The 23,729-nt window shown below is 36.1% G+C and overlaps 2 protein-coding genes and 1 pseudogene across 2 annotated transcripts; 2 read left to right on the top strand and 1 right to left on the bottom strand.

Moving 5' to 3' along the window:
* Nucleotides 1-1,419: 1,419 nt before the first annotated feature.
* Nucleotides 1,420-3,023, bottom strand: LOC111149913 (annotated as a pseudogene).
* Nucleotides 3,024-10,966: 7,943 nt separating this feature from the next.
* LOC111149912 (olfactory receptor 4C12-like) lies at nucleotides 10,967-12,648 on the top strand. Its single transcript, XM_022507201.1, has 2 exons — nucleotides 10,967-11,874; nucleotides 12,531-12,648. Exons 1-2 carry the CDS (start codon nucleotides 10,967-10,969, stop codon nucleotides 12,646-12,648), a joined length of 1,026 nt encoding a protein of 341 aa, XP_022362909.1.
* An 8,493-nt stretch (nucleotides 12,649-21,141) lies between these two features.
* On the top strand, nucleotides 21,142-22,071 carry LOC111149665 (olfactory receptor 4A47). Its single transcript, XM_022506872.1, has one exon. It carries the CDS (start codon nucleotides 21,148-21,150, stop codon nucleotides 22,069-22,071), a length of 924 nt encoding a protein of 307 aa, XP_022362580.1. The 5' UTR covers nucleotides 21,142-21,147.
* Nucleotides 22,072-23,729: the final 1,658 nt, after the last annotated feature.

The following is a 23,729-nucleotide window of genomic DNA, read 5'->3' as shown; positions in this document are numbered from 1 at the left end:
AGGTTGTTTCTGTATCTTCCAAATCTTGGCCATCATGAATGAAATTAGTTGTAGAATAAATTCCCCAAATGTATATATTTTTTTCCTTTGAGAATGATTAGCTATTCTAGGCACTTTTGAATTTCTACATTTCTGTATAGATTTCAGAACAGATTTGTCAATTTTTCCAATAATCCTGTTGGGGTCTTGATTGAAATTGCATTGAAAATTTGGAAATAAAATGGTAAAAAATGGGTTTTCTATTCTATCAACATGGTACATCTCTCCACTTATGTATTTAATTTTCTTAGCAGTGTTTTCTAGTTTACATACACAGATGTTGAATATATTTAAAAAATGTAGCCCTAATATTTCATTTTTAAAAAATAGTATTGGACATAATTTCAATTTCTAGTTGTTTAATATTATTGCAGAAATATAGTTGATTTTTTATATAGATTCATAAAGTATGACTTTGCTAAGTTCACTGAATAGATCAACTATTTACCTTAGCACACTTAATATTTTCTCTGCACACAATTATGCCATCTGCACAAAAACATTTTTATAATTTTGCTTCTTCTTTTCTTATTTATTCAAGAGAGAGAAAGAGAGAAAGAACAGTGGTGAGGAGGAGCAGAGGGAGAGAGAGAGAGACCAGAGACTTAGAGACTGCCTGCTGAGTGGGGCTTGATTCCAGGACCCAGAGAGCATGACATGAGCTGAAGACAGATGCTTAACCGACTGAGCCACCCAGGTGTCCCAGCTTCTTTGTTTCTAATCTCTGGGTGTTTTATTCCTTTTTCTTTTCTTGTTTCAATGGCTAGACCTAGAGTACAATATATAATAGTAATAGTGAGTGTATATCTCTACCTGTCTCCAAGATCAAGAGTGGCATGCTGGCATGCTCTTAGGGAGAGAGTATTCATCATTAATGTGATGACAGTTACAGATTTTATAAAGATGTTCTTTATCAGGTCAAACAAATAACTTTCTATTGTTCATTTGCTAACTTCTAAAAGAAATCTTAAATCTGGGTTGAAATTTACCAATTTTTATGCATCTTTTGACGTGATCATGTAGTTCTTCTTCTTTATTCTGTAGTGACTGATACTGAGAGATGGTTGGATGTTAAACCAACCTTTTTATTCTTCAAACTCTGTAAGATTATGGTGCATTCTTAGTTTTAGAAATTACTGATGGAATCGACTAACTGGTATTTTGTTAAATGTCCTTTGCACATGTTCATAATGGATATGTGTTTGTCAATTTCTTTCTTGTAATGTCATTTAGTATTTAGGGAATGCAGGGTCATATAATGAGTTGCATAATGTTTTATCCTCTATGTTTTGAATGAGTTTGTATGGGATTCGTTTTATTTAGTTAGTTATTTATTTCTTGGGTCCGTCAGTTTTTTATCAAACATGTTACAAAAAAGTTTTAGTCAAAAAGACCAAAGTTCATGACATCATCACACTCCTCAGATTCTTCTTTCTCTTCCCACTTTCTTCTCCTCAGCTGAGGCAGTGATGGCAGAGAGAGAAGGACCTCCTGCTGATGCAGTGGGAGCTGCTGGCCAGGTTCACCTGCCCTAATGTTGTAGGCGAGGCTCCTGATGTTGACATTGGCCAGGGCCTTTACAAACAAGCCTGGCCAGAAAGGTTCTACTGACTGCTTTAATGATGTCATTGATCTTTCCCACATTCACCATATCGTGGTACAGGATGAGGGCTGAATAGATGCAGGTAAGGTCTGAAACACAGGTGATAGTGTGTGCAAGTCCTGGGTGGGCCCTGCTGGGTTTGGTGCTAGTTGCAGCATGAAGTTAGGGCCTCACCACAATGTAGACTTACCCTCTTCTGAAGGACTGAGGAATCTTAGCAGTAGCTAAGGAAAACAGTAATACTTATTTTTATAAAATATATAGTAAGTAAAAAATATGTAATTAAAAAGTGAAGCCATTGGGCCTGGAGTTAGTTTTGAGAAGGATTTAAACCACACATTGTATTTCTTTACTGATATAAGACTATTCTGGTTTTCTATTTCTTCTTCAGTCAGATTTTGTAATACTTTTAAAATAATTGGTTTTTAGGTTGTTGGATTTTTTGGCTTTAATTTGTCATAATATTTCCTACTATCGTGTTAGTGTCTGTAGAATCTGTAATACTGTATTATCTTTTATTCTTTTTTTTTTTTTTTTAAGAGAGAGAGTGTGTATGCACATGTGTGAGTGGTGGGGGGAAGGGCAAAGGGAGAGAAAGAGAGAGAATCTTAAGCAGGCTCCACACCCAGTGTGGGTCCTAACCCTGGGCTCTATCTCACAACACTGAGATCATGACCTGAGCTGAAATCAAAAGGTGGACACTTAATTGACTGAGCCACCCAGGTGTCCCATCATTTATTCTTGATATGAGTAATTTGCCTATATTTTTCTGTCTTATCCTTTCTCACATTTCCTCCTTCCTTGTCACCTCCTCCTCATTATTCTGGCTAAGACACTGTCAATTTTGTTTAAGCCTTTCAAAGAACCAGCTTTTTGTTTCATTGATTTTTTTTCTACTGTTTTTCATTTTTGGTTTAATCAGTTTTTATTCTTATCCTCATTATTTCCTATCTTCTACTTTCTGCTTACTTTCCTCTTATTTTTCTACCTCTCTAGGTCAAAATCTTTGATAATTGATTTTAGACATTATTTTTTTCTAATATATACATTTAATGGTCCAAATTTTCATCTAAGGACTTTTAGATATTCTGATATGTTGTGCTTTCAATTTTATTTCTTTCAAAATTTTTTTTTGTCTTGTGATTTTCTTTTTTGATTGAGGTAAAACTCACATATCATAAGAGTTACCATTTTAAACATTTAAAACTTTACAATTCATCACAAATGTAGTACATTTACAATGTTGTGCAATCATCACCAACTACCTACTTGCAGAACATTTATATCACCCAATACCAGTTAAATAGTCAATTTCTATTTCTCCCCTTTCCTAGCCCCTTGTAGTCACTAACCTGTTTTCTGTTTCTACAGATTTGTTCATTATGGATATTTTATATGCATAGAATCATACAGTATATAGCTTTTGTGTCTGCCTTTCACTTAGCATAATGTTTTCAAGGTTCATCCATGTTGTAGATGTAACAGTATTTTATTATTCTCTATGGCTGAATAATAATCTACTGTATGGGTATACTACAATTTAGTTATCTATTGATCAGTTGATAGAAATTTGAACTGTTTTAACCTTTTAGCTATTGTGAATGTTGCTGCTATGAAAATTTTTGTACAAATAAGTTTGAACACTTGTTTTTAATTCTTTTGGGCATATATCTAGAAGTAGAATTGTTGAGTGGTATGATAATTTTAAATTAAATTTTGAGGAACCACCAACTGTTTTTCCACATCTCTAGACCATTTTATTATTTATGTATTTATTTATTTATTAAAATATTTATTTATTTATTTACAGAGAGAGAGAGAGAGAGAGAGAGAGAGAGAGAGAGAGTGTAAAAGCAGGGAAGGAAGCAGGAAAAGGGAGAAGAAAGCTTCCACTGGGCAGAAAGCCTGAACCAGGTCCCTGAGATCATGACCTGAGCTAAAGACAGATGCTTAACTGACTGAGCCACCCAGGTGTCCCTCTAGACCATTTTACATTCCTATAAGTAATGTATCAGATTTCTTTTTTTTTTTTTAAAGATTTTATTTATTTATTTGACAGAGATCACAAGTAGGCAGAGAGGCAGTCAGAGAGAGAGAGAGGGAAGCAGACTCCCTGCTGAGCAGAGAGCCTGATGCAGGACTTGATTCCAGGACCCTGAGATCATGACCTGAGCCGAAGGCAGCGGCTTAACCCACTGAACCACCCAGGCGCCCAATGTATCAGATTTCTAATTACTCCTTCCTTGCCAACACTTATTAATTTCCTTTTTTGGAAAAAAATATGGCTACTTGAAGGATGTAAACTGGTATCTTATTGTGAGTTTTATTTGAATTCCCCTGATTTGCAAATACAGATGGTTCTTTCTGTTCAATTTGGGTGCCTTTTATTATTATTTTCTAAACCTAATTTCCATGGTAGGAACTTATAATGAAATGTTGAATGGAAGTATTTAGAGTAGACACTCTTGTATTGTCCTGACTTTATGAAAGAGGCATTTTGGTGGGGTGTAGTTGTTTGCTGGTTTAGTGTCTTTCTGAACTATTTTTGAAAAGACTGGAGGTCTTACTGCAATAAAGAAGAAAAAAATGATATAGTTTGGAAGGGAATTAAACTATGTATTTCCAAACTTTGTGGTTTTCTATGTAGAAAAATCATGACTGCATAATAAGTGAATGTAGCCATATTGCTGTATAAAAGATCGATATATGAAAATATGTTCTCTGTACCAAGAATAAAAACATTGGAATATTAAATTGCAAAACACTATTGACATTAGATAAAAATGAAAACACTTAGGAATAAACTTAACAGATTATGCAAAAGAGATTTGGAAAGTTTATACTACCTGATTCCAAGACTTCATATAAAGATACAACAATCAACATAAGATAAATATATACAAATCTATAGATATATAGAACAGAATAGAGAGTTCAAAAATAAGCCAGCACACACGGAATTAATCTATTTTCACAAAACATTGTCAAAAGAGTTATGGAGAAAGGAAAAGTCTTTCCACCAAAAGGTGCTGGAGTAAGTAAATATTCATATGGATAATAATGAAACTTACCTTGTAAGTCACATCACATAAAAAATTAATTTGAGGTGAATCATATACATAAAATAAGAGTAAAAGCTATAAGTCTTCTAGAAGAAAGCTGGAGCATATCTATGAAGACTTGGGTTTAACAAAGATTTAAGTTAACATCAGTTAGTTTAGAATTTAAATATCAATAGCCAAACATCAACTATTTTAGAAGAAAATACAGGTGAATATCTTTGTGACCTTGAGGTGTGCAATTTTTTTCTCAAAGAAAACAAAAAAACCTTTTTTCATAAATAAAATATATATAAACACCAATATTTAAACTCTGAAATGCTGTTAACGGGAAGAACCTTAAAATAAATGTAAGGACTAGAAAACATTTGCAAGATATTTAAGTTACAAATGATTATTGCTTACAATAATAATGACCTTATGTAAGTTGAAAACAGAGACAATTGGAAAATGGGCCAATGATACTAACAAGCATTTCAGCCAAAAGAAAGATGGGAATAAACATGTGGAGTGATAATCAGTTTATTAGTAATTTTGGAAATCCCAAGGAAACCCACAATGAGATAACATTCTACATTTGTTTAATTTGCAAAAATTAAGAAGTTTGAGACTAACATGTGATCCAGAGGATATGAACAAATGGGATGTATGTTACATTGCTGCTGGAAGTATATATTAATGAAACTATTTTGGAAAATAATTAGGCATTATCTAATAATCTTGAACTTCCAATAACCTTGATTTATAGGTTCAACTCCTACATACATACTCAAGCAATAGTTGGCATGTGCCCATCTGGAATTGTGTACCAGAGTTGTCACAGCAGTCTGTCAGTAATACTGAAAACCTGGAATTACACAGAAGTCTGTCAACCAACATCAGCTGAAAACAGATTCTTAAAATTTTGGTGGAAATTTCTTCTCAAGTTTGAGATTTTTTTCTTCTGGTAGGAATATGACTGTCAAATGTCTACAATAGTCAGACTGTGGAAAGAACTGAGATGTCCATTGACAGTGATGGTCAAACTGTGGAAAGAGCTGAGATTGTCCATTGATGAATGGATAAAGAAGATGTTGTATATATATACACAATGCAATATTACTCAGCTGTCAGAAAGGATGAATATTTACCATTTACATTGATGTGGATGGAACTGGAGGGTACTATGCTGAGCAAAGCAAGTCTGTCAGAGAAAGACAAGTATCATAAGGTCTTAACTCATATGTGTAATATAAGAAACAGGGCAGAGGATCATAGGGGAAGGGAGGGAAAACAGAGTGGGAAGTCATCAGAAAGGGAGAAAAACCATGAGAAACTCTTAACTATAGGAAAGAAACTGAGGGTTCCTCGAGGGGAGGTGAATGAGGGATTAGGTAACTGAGTGATGGGGATTAGGTAACTGATTGATGGGCATTAAGGAGGCACATGATGTGATAAGCACTGGGTGTTATATGAAACTGATAAATTATTGAACACTACATCTGAAACTAATGATGTACTATAAGTTGGCTAATTGAATTGAAATTTAAAAAAAGGAAAGAAAAAGAAATATGGCTGTCATTCATTCATTTATTAATTCCCATGGGTCTCTTTAACCCTCAAAACAATAAGATGTATTGTTAGTCCCTTTTTGGAGATGAGAAAAATTAAGTCTGAGAAAGATAAATAACTTATTTCAAGGTAAGGAAACACTTGACACTGCTTAAATTGGAGGCTGGGTCTGTGTTTATGTGAGGTCCAAGTGCTTTAAGCTGTCTTTGTTCCTCTTTCAAATGAGCCAGTTATAACTGGGGTTTTTCAGTTGCTTGATGTATTTTAACTCTTCTGCTCAAGTAATTTTCAGCTGATTGATAGTGACAATGAAAGCTTATAGTCAACTTGAATATGTGATTGGAAAAGTACAATTGATTGGACTTAACTCTAACAGAATGAAACCACAAATGCTCTTGGTGGGCTCACACAGAAACTTTATTCATTGGTCACATTCACCACATGGTATAGTCCCACTCAATCCCCTCTCCTATACATCCGTTCTCAACCTTGGGTAGTGATTTTTTTTTTTTTTTTTTGTCTTCAACTTAAACATCACTTCGTCCCTGAACATTCTACCTTCACCCCAGTTTAACACATGTTCCCATCACAGCACTGTGTTCTTTTTTATAATGCTCACCACTGTCTTTTTTTAATAGTTGAATTCTTGCATGTGAGGGCAGCGACACTTTCTGAGCTATGGGGGCAGATATGTATTTAAATCCTAGTTTTATGGAGTGCCTGGGTGGCTCAGTCAGTGAAGCCTCCAAATCTTGATTTTTGGCTCAGGTCATGATCTCGGAGTCCTGAGATTGAGACCTGTGTTGGGCTCTTCACTCAGTGGGGAGTCTGCTTCAGGATTCTCTCCCTCTCCCTCTGCCCCTTGTCCCACTCCACACATGCCCTCTCTTTCTCTGTGTCTAAAATTAAATAAATAAATAAATAAATAAATAAATTTTAGTTCTGCCGCTACTCACGTCTGATTTTGGGTAAATTACCATACTCTCAGTGCCTCAGTTTCCTCATTTGTAGAATGAAAATAATAATAGTGCCCATCATAAAGGGTACCTCATGTAATGCATTTAATAAATGTTTAATGTGTTTAGCACTTAATAGTTACTGTCATTATTAACATTGAACAACACTGTGCTTGGTACATTTTAGATGTTCCATGAACATTTATTGGAAAAAAAAATGAAACATCTAGCTTGATGTTTAACTGTAGCTTGATAATTATCCTATTCCTGTAGATCAATTCTAACGCTTGCAAAAAATGTCCTTCTGTGGTCAGAGGGACTCTAGGAGGAAGGGAGAAGCATTTTGCTGTCATTTTGGCAAAGGTGATAAAATTAACCACTCTTCCCTTGGGAAAACAGCATAGAGGTGAGTCACCACTTAAATAAAACTGGTGCCTTTTGACTGTGAGAACTGAATGAGTTGAGAAACAGGACTCTGTGGATTCCTTGGCAGAGTGAACCACAAAGGCAGTGACTTTCCCTGGCTATGTCTGTGGCTAGACATGGGGAGCTAGTGAAATGATGGGAGAAGGGGGGTGCATCCTCAGGACCAAAGTATGTAGCTCAGCACTGAGCATAGGTGTTCTGAAAAAAGGCTCAGAAGATTGGCTTCAAGAGATTCCTCATCCCAGAGACTTTTAGTCAACTGCTGATGTTTTGGTAATTGGATTTTCTTTTTGGCTCTAGAAATGGCTGCCATGTTCTTACGGTCTATATTAAGTCTCTCACACCAAGTTCTGCAGAAAAAACTTAAAAACCTATAGATTTCTATGAATACCATAGAAATAGAAATGTGCTAAGCTGCTGAAATCTCCCCCACACCCCCAACCCAAATTACATTTAAATACAAAGTGAATGTGTCTACTGTCTGGGTTTGCTTATTATCTGAACAAGTCAGGCCAGGGTGACAAGTCCTAGACATACAAGATATGGGGAGGATTGGTATGTAAGAAGAGCACAATTTTCTTCTTTTTTTTATTTAAAGTTTTTTTATTGATTAATTTGACAGAGAGAGAGAGAGACAAGCAGGCAGGGCGGCAGGCGGAGGGGGGGGGGTGAAGCAGGCTCCCCACTGAGAAGAGAGCCCCATGTGGGGCATGATCCCAGGACCCTGAGATCATGACCTGAGCCAAAAGCAGAGGCTTAAACCGCTGAGCCACACAGGAGCCCCACAATTTTCTTCTTTTTGATTTTACTTCAGAATTTTCTTTTCTGGAAACACTTTTTTTTTTTTAACTGTAAGTTTACATAAATTAACATGACCAAGACTCTGGTTTTATATACCTTGGATTGAATGGAGTTTAAGTATTCTTGAGTCTGCAAAGGACCAACTGACAAGACAATTGTTTACAGCCCTCAGCACTGAGTTAGGCAAAAATAACTTTTTTTTTTTTCCTGACAAGTTTGTATGTAAGGACAACCTACGACTTCTTGATTTGTCAGCATTTTTCTCTGATGTTGATCCTGAGGGCCATAATCAGCAAACAAGTTTGATAAAAAGTTCAGACTTCAAGTACAGCGGTTATTGGAAATTTTACAACACACTTATTAAGTCTTTCTTAGATGACTTTGTAGTGTGTCTACTTTTCTCTGCTTGCCTTTTTTTTCTCTTTTCCTTTTTGGTTTTACATTTTCTCCTCTTCTCCCTTTCTGTCTCTATATCCCCTTTGTTGCTCTCTTTCTCAAATGCTTTCTAATATATTGGCTATCACTGTGGATGTAAAATTGAATAGGATTATAAAACTAGTAAAACAACACTGTACAAAGCATTTATTTGAATAGTGAACAGGATCTACATTTAGATTCCTGTTTCCTGGAAAAATCTATACTTAGTCTTAGAGTCAAATTTGGAAGGAGTACATTATTTTATGCTTAGGATATATCTTCAGCAAATCAATTAATGAATAGACAATAAATCCCAAAAACAAAGCAAGCAAATAAACAAAAAATAAGTATTTATATTAAAGATTCTTTTAGTCACTTGCTGTAATTTTTTAAAAGATTTTATTTATTTATTTATTTGACAGCCGGAGATCACAAGTAGGCAGAGAAGCAGGCAGAGAGAGAGGAGGAAGCAGGCTCCCTGCTGAGCAGAGGGCCCCATGCAGGGCTCGATGCCTGGACCCTGGGATCATGACCTGAGCCAAAGGCGGAAGCTTTAACCCACTGAGCCACCCCGGTGCCCCATAAAATTTTTTTTTTAATCTGATGACCTTTCTTTTGACATTTGTCACTGTTTTTCTTTCTTTTTTTTTTTAAAGATTTTATTAATTTATTCGACAGAAAGAAAGATAGCAAGAGAGAACACAAACAGGGTAAGTGGGAGAGGGGGAAGCAGGCTTCCTGCTGAGCAGGGAGCCCAATGAGGGACTTGATCCCGGAACCCTGGGATCATGACCAGAGCTGAAGGCAGATGCTAAATGACTGAGCTACTCAGGCATCCCTGTCACTGTTTTTCTTATTCTCCTGTTTCTTCTCACTTGTTCAGCTTACATTTTCAGAATCTTTGCCTTTTGGAGATGTTCATAGACAATTTTGAAATATTTCTTTGGTGATGCTTCTGTGAGAACAATAAAATCATATTAGCAACAACAGTAAATTTAAAATTATTTAACCTCACAACACTCCTAAATACAGATACATTTAGTCCCTACTTACACAGATGAAAAAAATTGAGGCACAAAGAGATAAAATAAATTGATGTATAGTTAGTTAGGGGTGCATCCCGGATTCCAAGCTTTCTTTGGATTTTAAACCCATTTCTCTTTGCTCTTTTTCCTTTATTTCTGTCCCTCTTTCCTTTGCCTCTTGTTTATCTTCTCCCTTTCTCAGAGAATGCTTTATGAGTGTTTACTTTTTGGGAATACAAAAATGAGTAAGGTTACAATTTCAGTAAGGCACATATTTGCCTTCAAGGATACACCCTGTTGAAGAAAAAGAGATGAGTAGGAGATAATGTGGCCAGTACTCTAAGGGCCATTTACCACCTTCTCTGATATTGGGAGGTGCTAGCAACACCGTTTTTAGTCCTGAGGAAGCTGAGAAGCTACCAAACAGAGAAAGTAGGAAAAAAATATGGCTTGTGAAAGAATTTTTATATGTCTTTGAGTCTTTTCATTTGACCTCAATTAGAGCAAATTAGATTTTTCACTGGTAAACATGTCCAGCAATGTTGGAGGTAAAATAGGTAAATCTTTGGGTGTAAGTGAAGGTACCACATGTATGGCTATATCATGGATTGGTTCTTCCATATTGTTGCATTATATTTTTATGATTTTAAATGTTATACATTTTTGTTGTAGAAAATTAAAACAAGGAGTTCCTGGGTGGCTCAGATGGTTAAGTCTTTGACTCTTGTTTTCAGCTTAGGTCATAATTTCAGGATCATGGGATTGAACCTGCCCTGGGTGTGGAGCCTGCTTAAGATTCTCTCTCTCCCTCTGCCCACTTGTGCTGTCTCTTTCTCTGTCTCTCTCTGTCAAAAAAAAAAAAAAAAAATCAGGAAATTATAAAGAACAAAAAAATACCACCTTTATTGTTATTTGTAAGAATATAAGAAAATGAGACCGTTGATAGAGTTTTGTGCTTGTTTTTGCCTTCTGTAAAACTAGAAAAAATAAGGCACTCCATGAATATTTATTCATTAGGTAAAGATGTCTTTATTGAGGATGAGTGTGACTTTCTTTTCAGGGAAGTCGCTTGTCGCCTAAACTGAATTGATGGAGAAGGTGAATAATGTGACAGAATTCATCCTCCTGGGCTTGACTCAAAATGTGGACCTTCAGAAATTCTCATTCGTTGTGTTTTTAATTGTCTACTTGGTCACCTTGGGAGGCAACTTACTCATCATGATCACCATCAGCACCAACAGGGCCCTGGAAACTCCCATGTACTTCTTCCTGTGTTACTTATCTCTTATAGATGGCTGCTGTTCTACCTCCATGACCCCTAAAATGCTTGCTGACACTCTTACTGTGAGAAAAATAATCTCTTTTAGGGGATGTATGACTCAAGTCTTTGCTGAGCATTTTTTTGGTGCTGCTGAGATTATCCTTCTCACAGTGATGGCCTATGATCGCTATGTGGCCATCTGCAAACCCTTGCACTATACAACCATCATGAGTCAACAGGTGTGTAGCCTCCTTGTGGGAGTGGCCTGGGCTGGAGCCTTTGTCCATGCAACCATTCAGATCTTCTTCACAGTCTGGCTGCCCTTCTGTGGCCCCAATGTCATAGATCATTTCATGTGTGACTTAAACCCTTTGTTGAAACTCGTCTGCACGGACACTCATATCCTTGGTCTCTTTGTTGCTGCCAATAGTGGGTTCATCTGTTTGTTAAACTTCCTCCTTTTGGTGGTCTCCTATGTAGTCATTTTGCACTCCTTAAGGACCTATAGCTTGGAGGGGAGGCGAAAAGCCCTCTCTACCTGTGTCTCTCACATCACCGTGGTAATTTTATTCTTTGTGCCCTGCATATTTGTGTATCTGCGTCCAGTGATCACCTTTTCCATTGATAAAGCTGTGGCTGTGTTTTATACCATGATAACTCCCATGTTAAACCCTTTAATCTATACCTTGAGAAATTCAGAGGTGAAAAATGCTATAAAGAAGCTCTGGATCAAAAGTTGACTTCAGTGGAGAAATAATCAAAATGGTGATTTGTGATAAAATGGCTTTATCTTTTAAACAGGAAAGAGAAAATATAATGTGTATGGTTCAGGGCCAAGTGAACACTATAAGTAAAAGTATTTTGATGTTGGCATATAAATTCTCTGAGGAAAGGCCCTGGCAGGAAATTATGATTTTAAAATATCTCATTTAGATTATTTATGGCTCATTTAGTTGTCAAACTTTGATTACTTTCAGAATCAGTTGGAATTCTTATTAAAATGTACATTTCCAGGATACATGCTCTAGAGATTTTAATTCAGTGGGACTGTTCCTGGATTGGCATATTTGCATTTTAAACAAATTATGCAGATGTTTCTAAGCAGGTGATGTATACATACACCTGGAGCAATACTGCTTTAGATTATGTTTGAATCATTGGCCTATTAACGGATCACCTTGGTAAAGCATTTCCTGGGAACTATCTTTCATAGCAGATGCTATGAGCCTCATGAAACTCAATTCTTCATAAGTCATGCAATGCAAGATCTCTACCTTTGCCAAAAATGTAGTGTTCTGTGAAGGTATAAAAGCTTTCTGTATTCTTTATCTTCACTTTCCATACTTTTGAATCTTTTGCTACATCGGGTCTGATTCTCTCTTTTCCTCTTTTACATCCAAAGAGAAGGTTTACTATTCTCGCTGGATTATTTGGACCAAAATTCATTGCGATTGTAATAGGAACTAGTCATTTACATTGGGAACATTCCTTTCATGATTTTGCTATGTGAAGGAGATTTTATATGCACATTTGGAGGAATGGGTTTAGTATATCACAATCATTAAGAGAATAGTTCTAAGTAAGATAGTTCTGAGATCAAAACTTAGTTTTGCCACGTACAGTGAATTTTAGCAAATCATAACTTCTTTGAGTTAAAGGATTGTGTTAGAGATATTATCAGGATTAATAAATAATTCTTGTGAATCTCTTATTACCAATAAATTCTTGATAACTGTTAGCTATTATGAAATTTATTACTGGAATCTCTATAACATTACAGAATTTCTTAATTTATTTTTAAGCATTAGAATGGATAATGCATAGTTTCTTTGTACCTTCTGTGAGGAATAATACTTGGAGCTCACTGGCCTTGTAAAATTCTTGGGGGCTGGAATGTTTCCCAACATCCTTGGCCATTACTTTCCCACATATCCTGTTTTTCTCATTTCCATTGTCCTTATGCTTCTTAGGCCTTGGGGTGATCCATTTATGGGTATGATTTTCTTCTGATGAGTCTGAATTGAAGGGCCAAAGAAGTAATTTTATTATGGACCTGAGGTCAACAATAGTAGGCAACTGCTGTATGAATGGAATTAAGTGAGATATTTGTTTAGAGAAGGTGGTGTGGTGGTGCAATGTTATTTTACCTTTCGATAGCATTTTTTTATTTGTAAAAATGATAATAATAATAATAATAATACTTATTTCATAATATTTTGGGATATTTATGTAGGCTTATATATGTTAAGTGCTTATGAAAGTTCCTGGCACATAGTATACATTAAAAAAGTATGTTTAGAAGGGAAAAAATCCTGGTGTTGGCCCTACTCTTAATATGGACAGATTTTTGCTTATATCTCTTGAACTTGCAAGACCCTCATAATGTCTGGGTCAGGACCTCTATGGATCTTGCTTTTGTCCCTGTCTTTTAGGTGAAAAAGACAGCTCCTTGTATGACCAATACTATGTCAGATAACTTTTCCCTTGAACTTTACATAAGAGTGTTATTGACTTTTAGGTTATCATTCAGCCTCTGAAAGTTAGTGCTAGTGTCAGCTTTGGGTGATGTGGAGTAAACAGAATTAGTAGTGAATTCTGTCTTATTAAGTTTTTGTTACATGTGAATTTCATCAACTCTCAGGATTTTATTTTAATCTTAGTTCACATGGACAGTGAAATGGTAATACATTTTTCATACTATAGTTTTAAGCATTAGATGAGACATTGTATCTGAAATATCCAGGACAATGCGTGTCACTTAGTTACTTAATAAATGTCATTGTCTTTGTTGCTCCCTCACTAATTTGTTTGTGTTCTATTTCTATCTGATTTAAAAAAAAAACCCTCTGATTTATAAATGTTATTCAGCTCCATGTAGATATTTCTGTTAAGAGATCATGAGGCACTTCAAAATTCTGAGAGTAAAGCCTGCAAAATTACACAAGATGGATGAGATTCACTCTAAAAAATTCACCTTAAAAATGTGAATGTCTCCAAACTTACAATTAGGTTAAGGAAGATACCAAAATTTAATACACTTTTTATGACAAATAAAAATCTGTAGTACAATAATTAGTAATTATAGTAAAAGTGATTCCCTACTTATTACAATTTGGCTGATGCTACAAAGGCAAGTTACTGTTTAATCCCCTAAGATCTCTATGAAATAGGTAATGTTATTCCTGCTTTCTAGAAGAACTGAAGTGTGGAAAATTTCAATAATTTACGGTAGGTCACACTAGAAAATGCCTAAGATGGGATTTAGAACTTGCACTCTTAAACACTGTGATGTACCTCATAACAATGACAGATCACATTAACACTTTCTAGTGGAGGGAAATAGGCAATAAGCAACTTAACATATATAAAAAATATTACATTTAAGGAGAAAAGTGCTTAAAAATTGAAGGATGTGATGTGATAGTGAATCAGAAGGCTGGGTCCCTCTCCAAGTTTTGTGTTCAAGAAAGACCTCAAAGCAAGAATTTATAGTGTTTATCTGTGTTTAGGCATGAGAGACAGTGAGATGAAAGGTCACAAGTAAAACCACTAGAGAGGACTTTCTGTATGTAGGAAGAGGAGTTCTATCTGACATGGGTGAGTGTCATTAACTACTCTCTTCTGACTCGGAGATCACCTTAACCTTACAATTATTTCAGTGATAATTAAAATGAATATGAAGTGAGGTGAGCCTTGGTGGCTCAACGGTTAAGCATCTGCCCTCGGATCAGGTCATGATCCCAGGGTCCTGGGATCGAATCTCATGTCAGAGTCTGTTCAGTGGGGAGCCTGCTTCTTCCTTTCCCTCTACCTCTTCCCTCCTGCTTGTTCTCTCTCTCTCACTCTCCTCACAAGCTCTCTCTCTTTCAAATAAATAAATAAAATCATTTAAAAAATCAGGATAAGTGAAATAAAACAACTGTACTCAAGCAGTGACCTTTCCCCAGAACTTGTGTGTGCTTTCTGGCAGATGTTTTCTTTGGTGGACTTGGTATAGTCAATGACATTGATCTCCACTTTGCCTCTTCATGGCTTCTTTAATTTCTACAATTTTTTCCCATGTGAAAGCATTTGCTTAAATGGTACATTTCCATACAGTTGTCCCACTCGAGCACATCTCTTTGACCCTATCATTTTATTTTCTCCCTTGTTCACTAGCTCTAGCTGCGATGGCCTCATTTTTGCCTTTAGGCTTTTGAACTAGTTCTTTATACCCCAGTGATCTTCCTCTAGACATTCCTATGCCTGGGTCATTATCCCCACTCAGTCTGCAACTCAACTGTCACCTCGTTAGAGGTCTTCTTTAACCACCATGTAAAGCCACTCTCTATCTCCCTGAGTTATTTTGTCACATCACTCACAATTTCTCTATAGCATCTTCACCATTTGATTATCTGATTTAATCATTTATTCTCTCTCTCTTCCAATTAGCATGTAAGTTCCATGAAAGTAGATGCATTGGCTGTTTTGTTCACTACTGTATTTCCAGCAACTAGAGTAGATTTGACACATAGTAAATGCTTCCTACATGCTTACTGAATAGGCCATCATCTCCACTTAACTCCCTTAAGAATAAATGCATTTTTAAAAGGTACCCTTGTTAACTGGAAGCTCCTGAAATTGGCGACTTTTCATTCTTGGTGATAAATTGAAATGGAGAATTTTACATCCGTTAGTAGATCAGCTGGGGTTCTTAGCTAATGATGCAGAATCTCTGTAGCTAACTTAAGTAGAAGGGATATATAATATGCAATTAAATAACTTATGGCTATTTGGAAGAGTGGGAATCACAGATTCTAGGCTGAGCTATCAGGAAGTGCTCGCAGAAGCACAGTTGACTGGACTGGCATGCTAAGGGAGCTACTGCCTGTCCCGTAATCAGGATCACCCAGCCCTGTGATGGTACACACATTACTGACCTCAGAGCCACTCTGATGCTTGGAACCACCTAGCCCTAGATAACCGACTTCCAATCCAAGACTTGCATACATACTGTTGGTTGACATCATATGCCTGTACCAAAGTGGCAGGGTGACAGGGAAAGCAAATGAGGTTCTTTGGATTTTACATTGGAAAGTGGATAATATTTTGGAAACTAACATGTGCAGGATGCTTATAAGAGATTTTTGGGCAGCCACACACTCTGGATGTGCACAGTGGAAGATGGGAAGTCACAAAATGGATTTCATTTCTCCTGTAGTTTTTAATTTCCACAGAATTTAAGGGTGTCCCAGTCTCTGTCCTACATCTAGGGGGAAGAGCAGAAATAAAGGACCACAAGGAAGCTGAGAGCAGGAAAATTGTTGATACCATACAGTTATTCATATCATTTATTTTTCCCAAATAGCTGCTGTGCTTAGTTGTGGTTAGTGCTAAAGTAGAAACACAAAGGGACAGCATGGTCCTTCACCTTGTTCAGTAGCATAGTGTAGCATTTGATGCAGTGGCACTTCCCAAATACCTTTTCTGCCCTAACTTTGAGCTGTTTATTAGGAGGAAGATTTCCTCAATAAGAAACAAAAATGCTTGTCTTACTTTAGTGACCCTAATCCTTTAAAAAAATCACCCCCAAATATATTGTGTACTACCATGCATCAAGCACTTTGCATACATTATGTCATCCAGTCATTATAATTTCTGGAAGTACATACTATTCTCTTAAAGCTAAAAAATGAGGCTTAGAGATATTTAAAATAAGGTTCTCAAAGTTATGCTATTATAATTAAGAAGACTAACTAATCCTGGTCACCTCTCCCCAACATATTTGGGATTCTGTTTAAAATCCACAATGGCTAAGTTCAAAATGGTACACTCATTCCATCTTGCCTCATATCTCTGTCTGTTTGGACCTTGGCACTTAATGCATGTCCCCAGGCCGTCCAGCTTATCCACATGCACTTACATGCTTCCTCTTCCTGGACACATATCACCTTAAAAAACTAATAAGCTTTACTTTTAGGAATGTTTTCAGCTTCTGGTTATTTGAGAAGAAAGTACAGAGAGTTCCTGTATAATCCTTGTTCCCACACATGCAAATTTCTCCCACTATGGACCTCTCATATGACAGTGGTACATTTGTTACAACTGATGAACTTATATTGAAACATTACTATCACACAAAGTCCATACTTTGCATTAGGGTTCTCTCCTGGTGCTTACATTCTATGGTTTTGGACACATGTATAATGACATGTACCCACCAGTAGTATCATAAAGAGTATGGCCCTAAAAATGCTCTGTGCATTGCCTGTTCATTCTTCCCTCTCTCCTAACTCCTTGATAGCCATTTTCACTGTGTCCATAGTTTTCCATATTTCCATAGTTTCCACAATTTCATGTCATTGGAATCATTCAGTATGTAGCCTTTTGAGATTGGCTTCTTTCACTTAGTAATACACATTTGAGTCTCATCTATGTATTTTCCTGACTTATTAGCTCATTCTTTTAGAGATGATAATATTTATTGTCTGGATGTACCACAGCTTGTTTATCCACTCATCTACCAAAGGGTGTCTTGGTTGCTTTCATGTTTTGACAATTATGAATAAAGTTGCTAGAAACATCCAGGTATAGGTTTTTTTTCTTGTCAACTTGATTAAAATATAACTGACATATAATATTTTATAAGTTTAACATGTACAATGAGATTTGGTATACATACATATTGTGAAATTGTTATCACAAAAAGGTAGGTTAAAACATTGGTCACCTCACATAATTACTTTTTTTGGGTGAGAATGTTTAAGATCTACTCTCAAATATATAACACAGTATTGTTAACTATGTTACCATACTAATTATTAGATACCCAGACTTTATTCATCTTAAGCTGGAAGTTTGTAGTTTTTGATCAACATCTTCCCCTTTCCCTATTTCCAGCTCCTGGCAACCAATGCTCTACTCTGGTTCTGAGTTTGACTTTTCTTCTTCACTTTTGAGGGATAATACACAGAGCACAGAAATTTGGTTGGTGTTTGTTCTTTCTCTCAACATTAAATACTTTACTCCATTCACTTCTTTCCTCCATGGTTTCTGAGGAGAAGCTAGATATAACCCTTGCCTCTGCTCCTTGTGGTGGTCCCAGACTACTGATAGTGATGATGTTGTCCAGGAATGCCTGTGGCACTCACCTGGGCCCATATTACTTGTAGTAAGTCCTCACAGACATTTCCCCTGCTGAGGTGTTGTGGCTGGACTGGCTCTTGTGGTTCTTATTATGATTGCAGGATACACTTGACTGCAGTAGAAATGATCAGGGAACTTTAAGGTATGATTTATTATGCACTAGTCCCGGAGGGTGCATGGCATATCTGAGTGCCACACTGCAGGTTGCAAGTAAAGAGAGCAGGAGAGCACAGACCTGGTCCTCTGCCTTTATTAGGGTCTGGAGGTGGTGGGGAGGTATCTAGGGTTTCGTGGGTTCAGTCTTTATTGGCTAAAGTATAAGAGTGGGAATTAGAGCATGGAAAAGGAGAAGCAGGGTCATTCAAGTGGTCATTTATTGAAGTTACCCAGGGCTTTCTGAAAGAGGGAACTTCATGAATGGAGGTGACTTAATTCCTTATCCTGTTGCTTTGCTAGTAGCTGTGTCATAAGCTGGCAATATGTTTATTCACGACGGATGCCTTTCGAAGTGGATGCTTTGGCAATCAAAAACTTAATGTCAAGCACTTACACTACAAGAGCTTAATATCAGATACCCTTCTACAGGTGAGAACTTTTTTCCTCTGGCTGCTTTCAAAATTTGAAAATTTATTTTGATTTTCTGAAGTTTGATTATGACATACGTCTATATGGTGTTTTGTTTGTTTGGCATTCATCTTATGAGGTATTCTCTGAGCTTCCAGAGACTTGGGTTCAACATTAATTTTGGGGAAAATTCTCAGTCTTTTGCTTCAAATACTGCTTCTGTTCTTTTCACTTTTTTCTTCTTTTCTTGGTATTCCCATTACATGTATGTTACCCCATGGATAGTTGTCCCAACTTTTTTGCATAATCTGTTCTGGTTTCTTTTTCTGGGACTGTATAGTTCAGCAGTAATTCTTGTCCAACTTCTCTGTAATGTAATAGGTCTGAAAGTATCCTTACATACAGATGCTCTTTTAAATTTTTTAAATTTGGGGGAAAATCACAGTGAATAAAATAAAGCAAGAGTCAGTCTTGGACATACTCCCAATTGTATGACTCGATGATATATCTGGTTAGAAGGTGAAAAATGACCTGTGATATTTGTCTTTACTGGGGATAAGACACTATTCTCTTCAGGACTGTTACAACTCTTTCAGGAGGAGATTTCATGAATGTCCTCTCAAGATCTCAGTCCAATTAGTTTTGCCATACTAACAGAACAAGATGGCTCCAAAATGTGGATGGTGATTTTTCTTTTCTGAGGGTACTAAAAATAAGTTCGTTTCTAGGGAACAATTTCCCTTTTGAAAGAGCCTGTTATTGACTTCTTGTGTTACATAGGTTTGCCTGCCTTGATAAATTACCCTAATATTTTTATAATAATTATAGTATCATATAATTTATTATTATTACTAATTAATAATGTGGAATATTTGGTTTTTCTGTTTGCATCATGGAATTCCTTTTAAATAGATCTATAATAAATAGTAACAATTTTCTGATGTACTTAGAGGCCTCTGTGTAGAAAATGGACATACATAGTCATGTGAAGCCAAAAATATCCTTAAGGACTAATGCAGCTTTTTGTCCTTGGTAGTGACACCAAATGGAAGAGACAGTGCCAGGTCTTTATGAGTTAGTTAAAAAGTCCTCTTGCTGACTGTGAACAAGCCTTCAAAAAGTAAGCCATTGAGAGGTAATAGTGGAAGCCAGGTTTTTCAATTGTGTGAATTATTTTATTATGCAGGAAATTCTTATAAATAAATAAATTCTTATAAACTTGATTTTATAAGAATTGAAAAGTTGGAAAGTTCTTTGGAATCACAGGAGATCTGAGGTCAATTGAAGTTAGTTTTTAATTCCATCTCTGTCACCGAAGGGTGTATGACTTTGAGAAAATTAAGTATTTTAAGCCCATTTCTTCAATTATAAAATGGGGATGAAAATACTTGCTACTGTAAAGATAAAATGTGGTACATTAAATGTGATTCTATATAAATGTGCATATAGAGATGTAGATATATATATGTATAGGTGTGTATATATTATAAACACACACACACAGTGTGTGTATTTTGTACACATATAATGTGATGAAAAATATTTTGTACCATATAATGAGATGGAGGTCATTTAGGAAGGAATAGGTTTATTGTGGAAAATGAAAAGATTATCTTAATAAATAATTAATTGATACCTATTTGGAAATGTCAGTTATGTAATTGTATACAGAGAGCCATTCATAAATTGTTCTCCCACTTTGAATATGTAGGTTACCTTAAGTGATTCTTCACTTAGGAATTACACTTTATGTATGACTTTTTACATGGTGCATCTTTCATGGAATTTCCTTTCCATCTTCTCTTGTTCTCTCATGTCTCCTTCAAAACTCAGCTAAAGCACTGAGTGTTATGTAAACAATGAATCTTGGAACACTACACCAAAAACTAATGATACAGTGTATGGTGGCTAACGTAATACAATAAAAAAAAAAAAAAAAAAAGGGAAAAAAAATAAACTCAGCTCAAGTACTGCTTTCTCTGGAAGCCTTCCCAGATCCGATGTTGATTTATGTATTCTGGCACAGGGAACCCTTAGTCTACATGAATGTACTTACAGTGACTCTTGTTAAACTGGTATGTAATGATCTGTCCCCTATATAGGAAATCACCGAGAGGAAGAAATCATGTTGTGTTCAACTGGGTGATATCAGTTATGACAGGTTTGACATAAATAGAATTTCCATGTGCATTGTTTATTGAATAAATAAAAAATTAAGTTTATAATATATTAAATGTCTTTTCCTTTTTTTTTTTCTTTTAAGGGAAGCTGTTTCTGATAACTTAAATCAGCACCTATAAGGAATAGAGAGAGCCAAGGAATGGAACCAAAGAACAACGTTACCGACTTTGTCCTCTTGGGCCTCACACAGAATCCAAAGGAGCAGAAAGTACTTTTTGTTATGTTCTTGCTCTTCTATATTTTGACCATGGTGGGCAATCTGCTCATTGTGGTGACTGTTTCTTTCAGTAAGACCCTGGGATCACCTATGTACTTTTTTCTTGCTAGCTTATCATTTATGGATTTCATTTATTCCTCCTCTATTTCTCCTGAACTGATTTCAAGTTTGTTCTTTGGGGAAAATATCATATCCTTCCAATCTTGTATGACTCAGCTACTTACAGAGCACTTTTTTGGTGGCTCAGAGGTCTTTCTTCTGCTGGTGATGGCCTATGACCGCTATGTGGCCATCTGCAAGCCTTTGCATTACTTGGTGATCATGAGGCAGTGGGTGTGTGTTGTGCTGCTGGTAGTGTCCTGGGTCGGAGGTTTTTTGCATTCAGTAATTCAAGTTAGCACTATTTATAGGCTCCCATTTTGTGGCCCCAATGTCATTGATCATTTTTTCTGTGACATGTACCCCTTATTGAAACTGGTCTGTACTGACACGTATGTCGTTGGCCTCTTAGTTGCAGCCAATGGAGGGCTGATCTGCAGTATTGTGTTTGTGCTCTTGCTCATATCTTACGGTGTCATCTTGTACTCTCTAAAGAACCTTAGTGCAGAAGGGAGGCGGAAAGCCCTCCAGACCTGTGGTTCCCACATCACTGTGGTGGTCTTCTTCTTTGTTCCATGTATTTTCATGTATGTACGACCTGCTAAGACCTTCCCCATTGACAAGTCATTGAGTGTGTTTTATACAGTCATAACTCCCATGCTGAACCCATTGATCTACACCCTGAGAAATTCTGAGATGACAAATGCTATGAAGAAGCTCTGGGGAAGAAATAATCATATCTTGTAGTAAATGATCACATCTTCCACCATGAAGAGAGTCATTTGGCATTGGGTTCATTTCCTTAGAATGCAGAGGTCTTCTTATATCTGATTCTGACTCTCCTTTCTTCAAAGAATTTCTGATAATTATGATTAAAGAATGGACTAGATGATTGTACTGTAATAAGCTTTCTTCCCTGCTAGAATATAAGGTCTATAATGTCTTCTGTATCACTTCACTTAGAATGGAGTAATGCCTTCATAGCAAGGAATCCATAAATAGGTAATGCATTAGTGAGGAAATTTTTATAAGATTGCACTAAATTTTTTTTAAAGATTTTATTTATTTATTTTACAGACAGAGATCACAGCAGGCAGAGAGGCAGGCAGAGAGAGGGGGAAGCAGGCTCTCTGCTGAGCAGAGAGCCCCATGTGGGCCTCGATCCCAGGACCCTGAGATCAGGACCTGAGTGGAAGGAAGAGGCTTAAACCCACTGAGCCACCCAGGTGCCCTTTTAATTATATTCTTGTCATTTAGTCATTTTATTACACTATTTAAAATATTCAGTCATGGATGGAATGTCCTCCTTGTTAAATTTCAGTTACCTTATATAAGAAAAGTTGAAGTGTAATAGCTAATAATAGCAAAAATGAGAATCTTACAAAATAAGATAAGGTGTAGCATAAATTTCTTACTTATTTCTCAGCATGGTCTCTAGTCCTCTTCCCCAGGGACAGTCACTTCATCGGTTTCTTAAAATTTGTCAGGTAATAATCTTTACAAATGCCTGTACATTTAATTATACGTATGTGCATTTTTTCTGTGTATGTAAATGTTTGCTTTTACTATGCAACATCTTTAAAAATATTTCTTTACTAGTTTATTTAAGTTTAATTCATTAACATATGATATGTCATAAGTTTCAGATGGAGAGTTCAATTATTCATCAGTTGCATATTATACCCAGTGCTCATTACATCATGCCCTGCATATCGCTTATGCAACATCTTCTTTTAAATACACTTTTAATTTTATGATTGTTTTTATATATTTTTTATTTTTGTTTTTAATTGAAATATACTTGACATACTGTCTTAGGTTCAAGTAACATAGTGCTCTGACAATTATACAGATGACAGAATGCTCACTGTGATAAGCATAGTCACCATCTGTCACCATACGAAGGTATTAGGATAGTGTTTATTATATTTCCTATGCTGTACTATACCCTTGGGCTTGAATATTTTATAACTGGACGTTTGTACCTCTTAATCACCTTCACCTATTTTGCTGGTCCCCTCAACCCCTCCCCTCTTCCAATCATCAGTTTGTTCTCTGTATTTGAGTCTGTTTTTGTTTCTATTTTTTTTTATTTTAGATTTTCTGTAGAAGTGAAATCATCTGCAACATTGAAGACATTCCATACCATTCTATACAGATCTAACTCTAGTTTTTCTTGTACTAGGTAATCCTGCCTTATAAATACATACTGAAATTAATGTATGCATTTCTCTTTGGATCGTTCCTAAACTTTCAGTATGACAAACAATTTTGCAATACATATATATTTTTGAATATGTGCAAAGATGAGTTCCTAGGAGTAGAGTTGTTGCTATCTGTATTTGAGTCAATCGATGGTCACATAGTTAAATCTCATTGTTCACACTTATTGCCAAACTGCCATC

This window comes from Enhydra lutris, unplaced genomic scaffold (genome assembly GCF_002288905.1).
Source record: "Enhydra lutris kenyoni isolate GAN:26980312 unplaced genomic scaffold, ASM228890v2 scaffoldscaffold22, whole genome shotgun sequence".
NCBI classification, from domain to species: Eukaryota; Metazoa; Chordata; class Mammalia; order Carnivora; family Mustelidae; genus Enhydra; species Enhydra lutris.
Note: the sequence above shows the minus strand (reverse complement) of the source record. Positions and strands in the feature narration are given on the sequence as shown.

Coding starts and splice junctions, on each gene's coding strand:
- LOC111149912 (XM_022507201.1), top strand. CDS start 10,967: ATGGAGAAGGTGAATAATGTGACAGAATTCATCCTCCTGGGCTTGACT. Junction 11,875..12,530: donor AAGAAGCTCTGGATCAAAAG/TTGACTTCAGTG, acceptor TTTTCCTCTTTT/ACATCCAAAGAGAAGGTTTA.
- LOC111149665 (XM_022506872.1), top strand. CDS start 21,148: ATGGAACCAAAGAACAACGTTACCGACTTTGTCCTCTTGGGCCTCACA.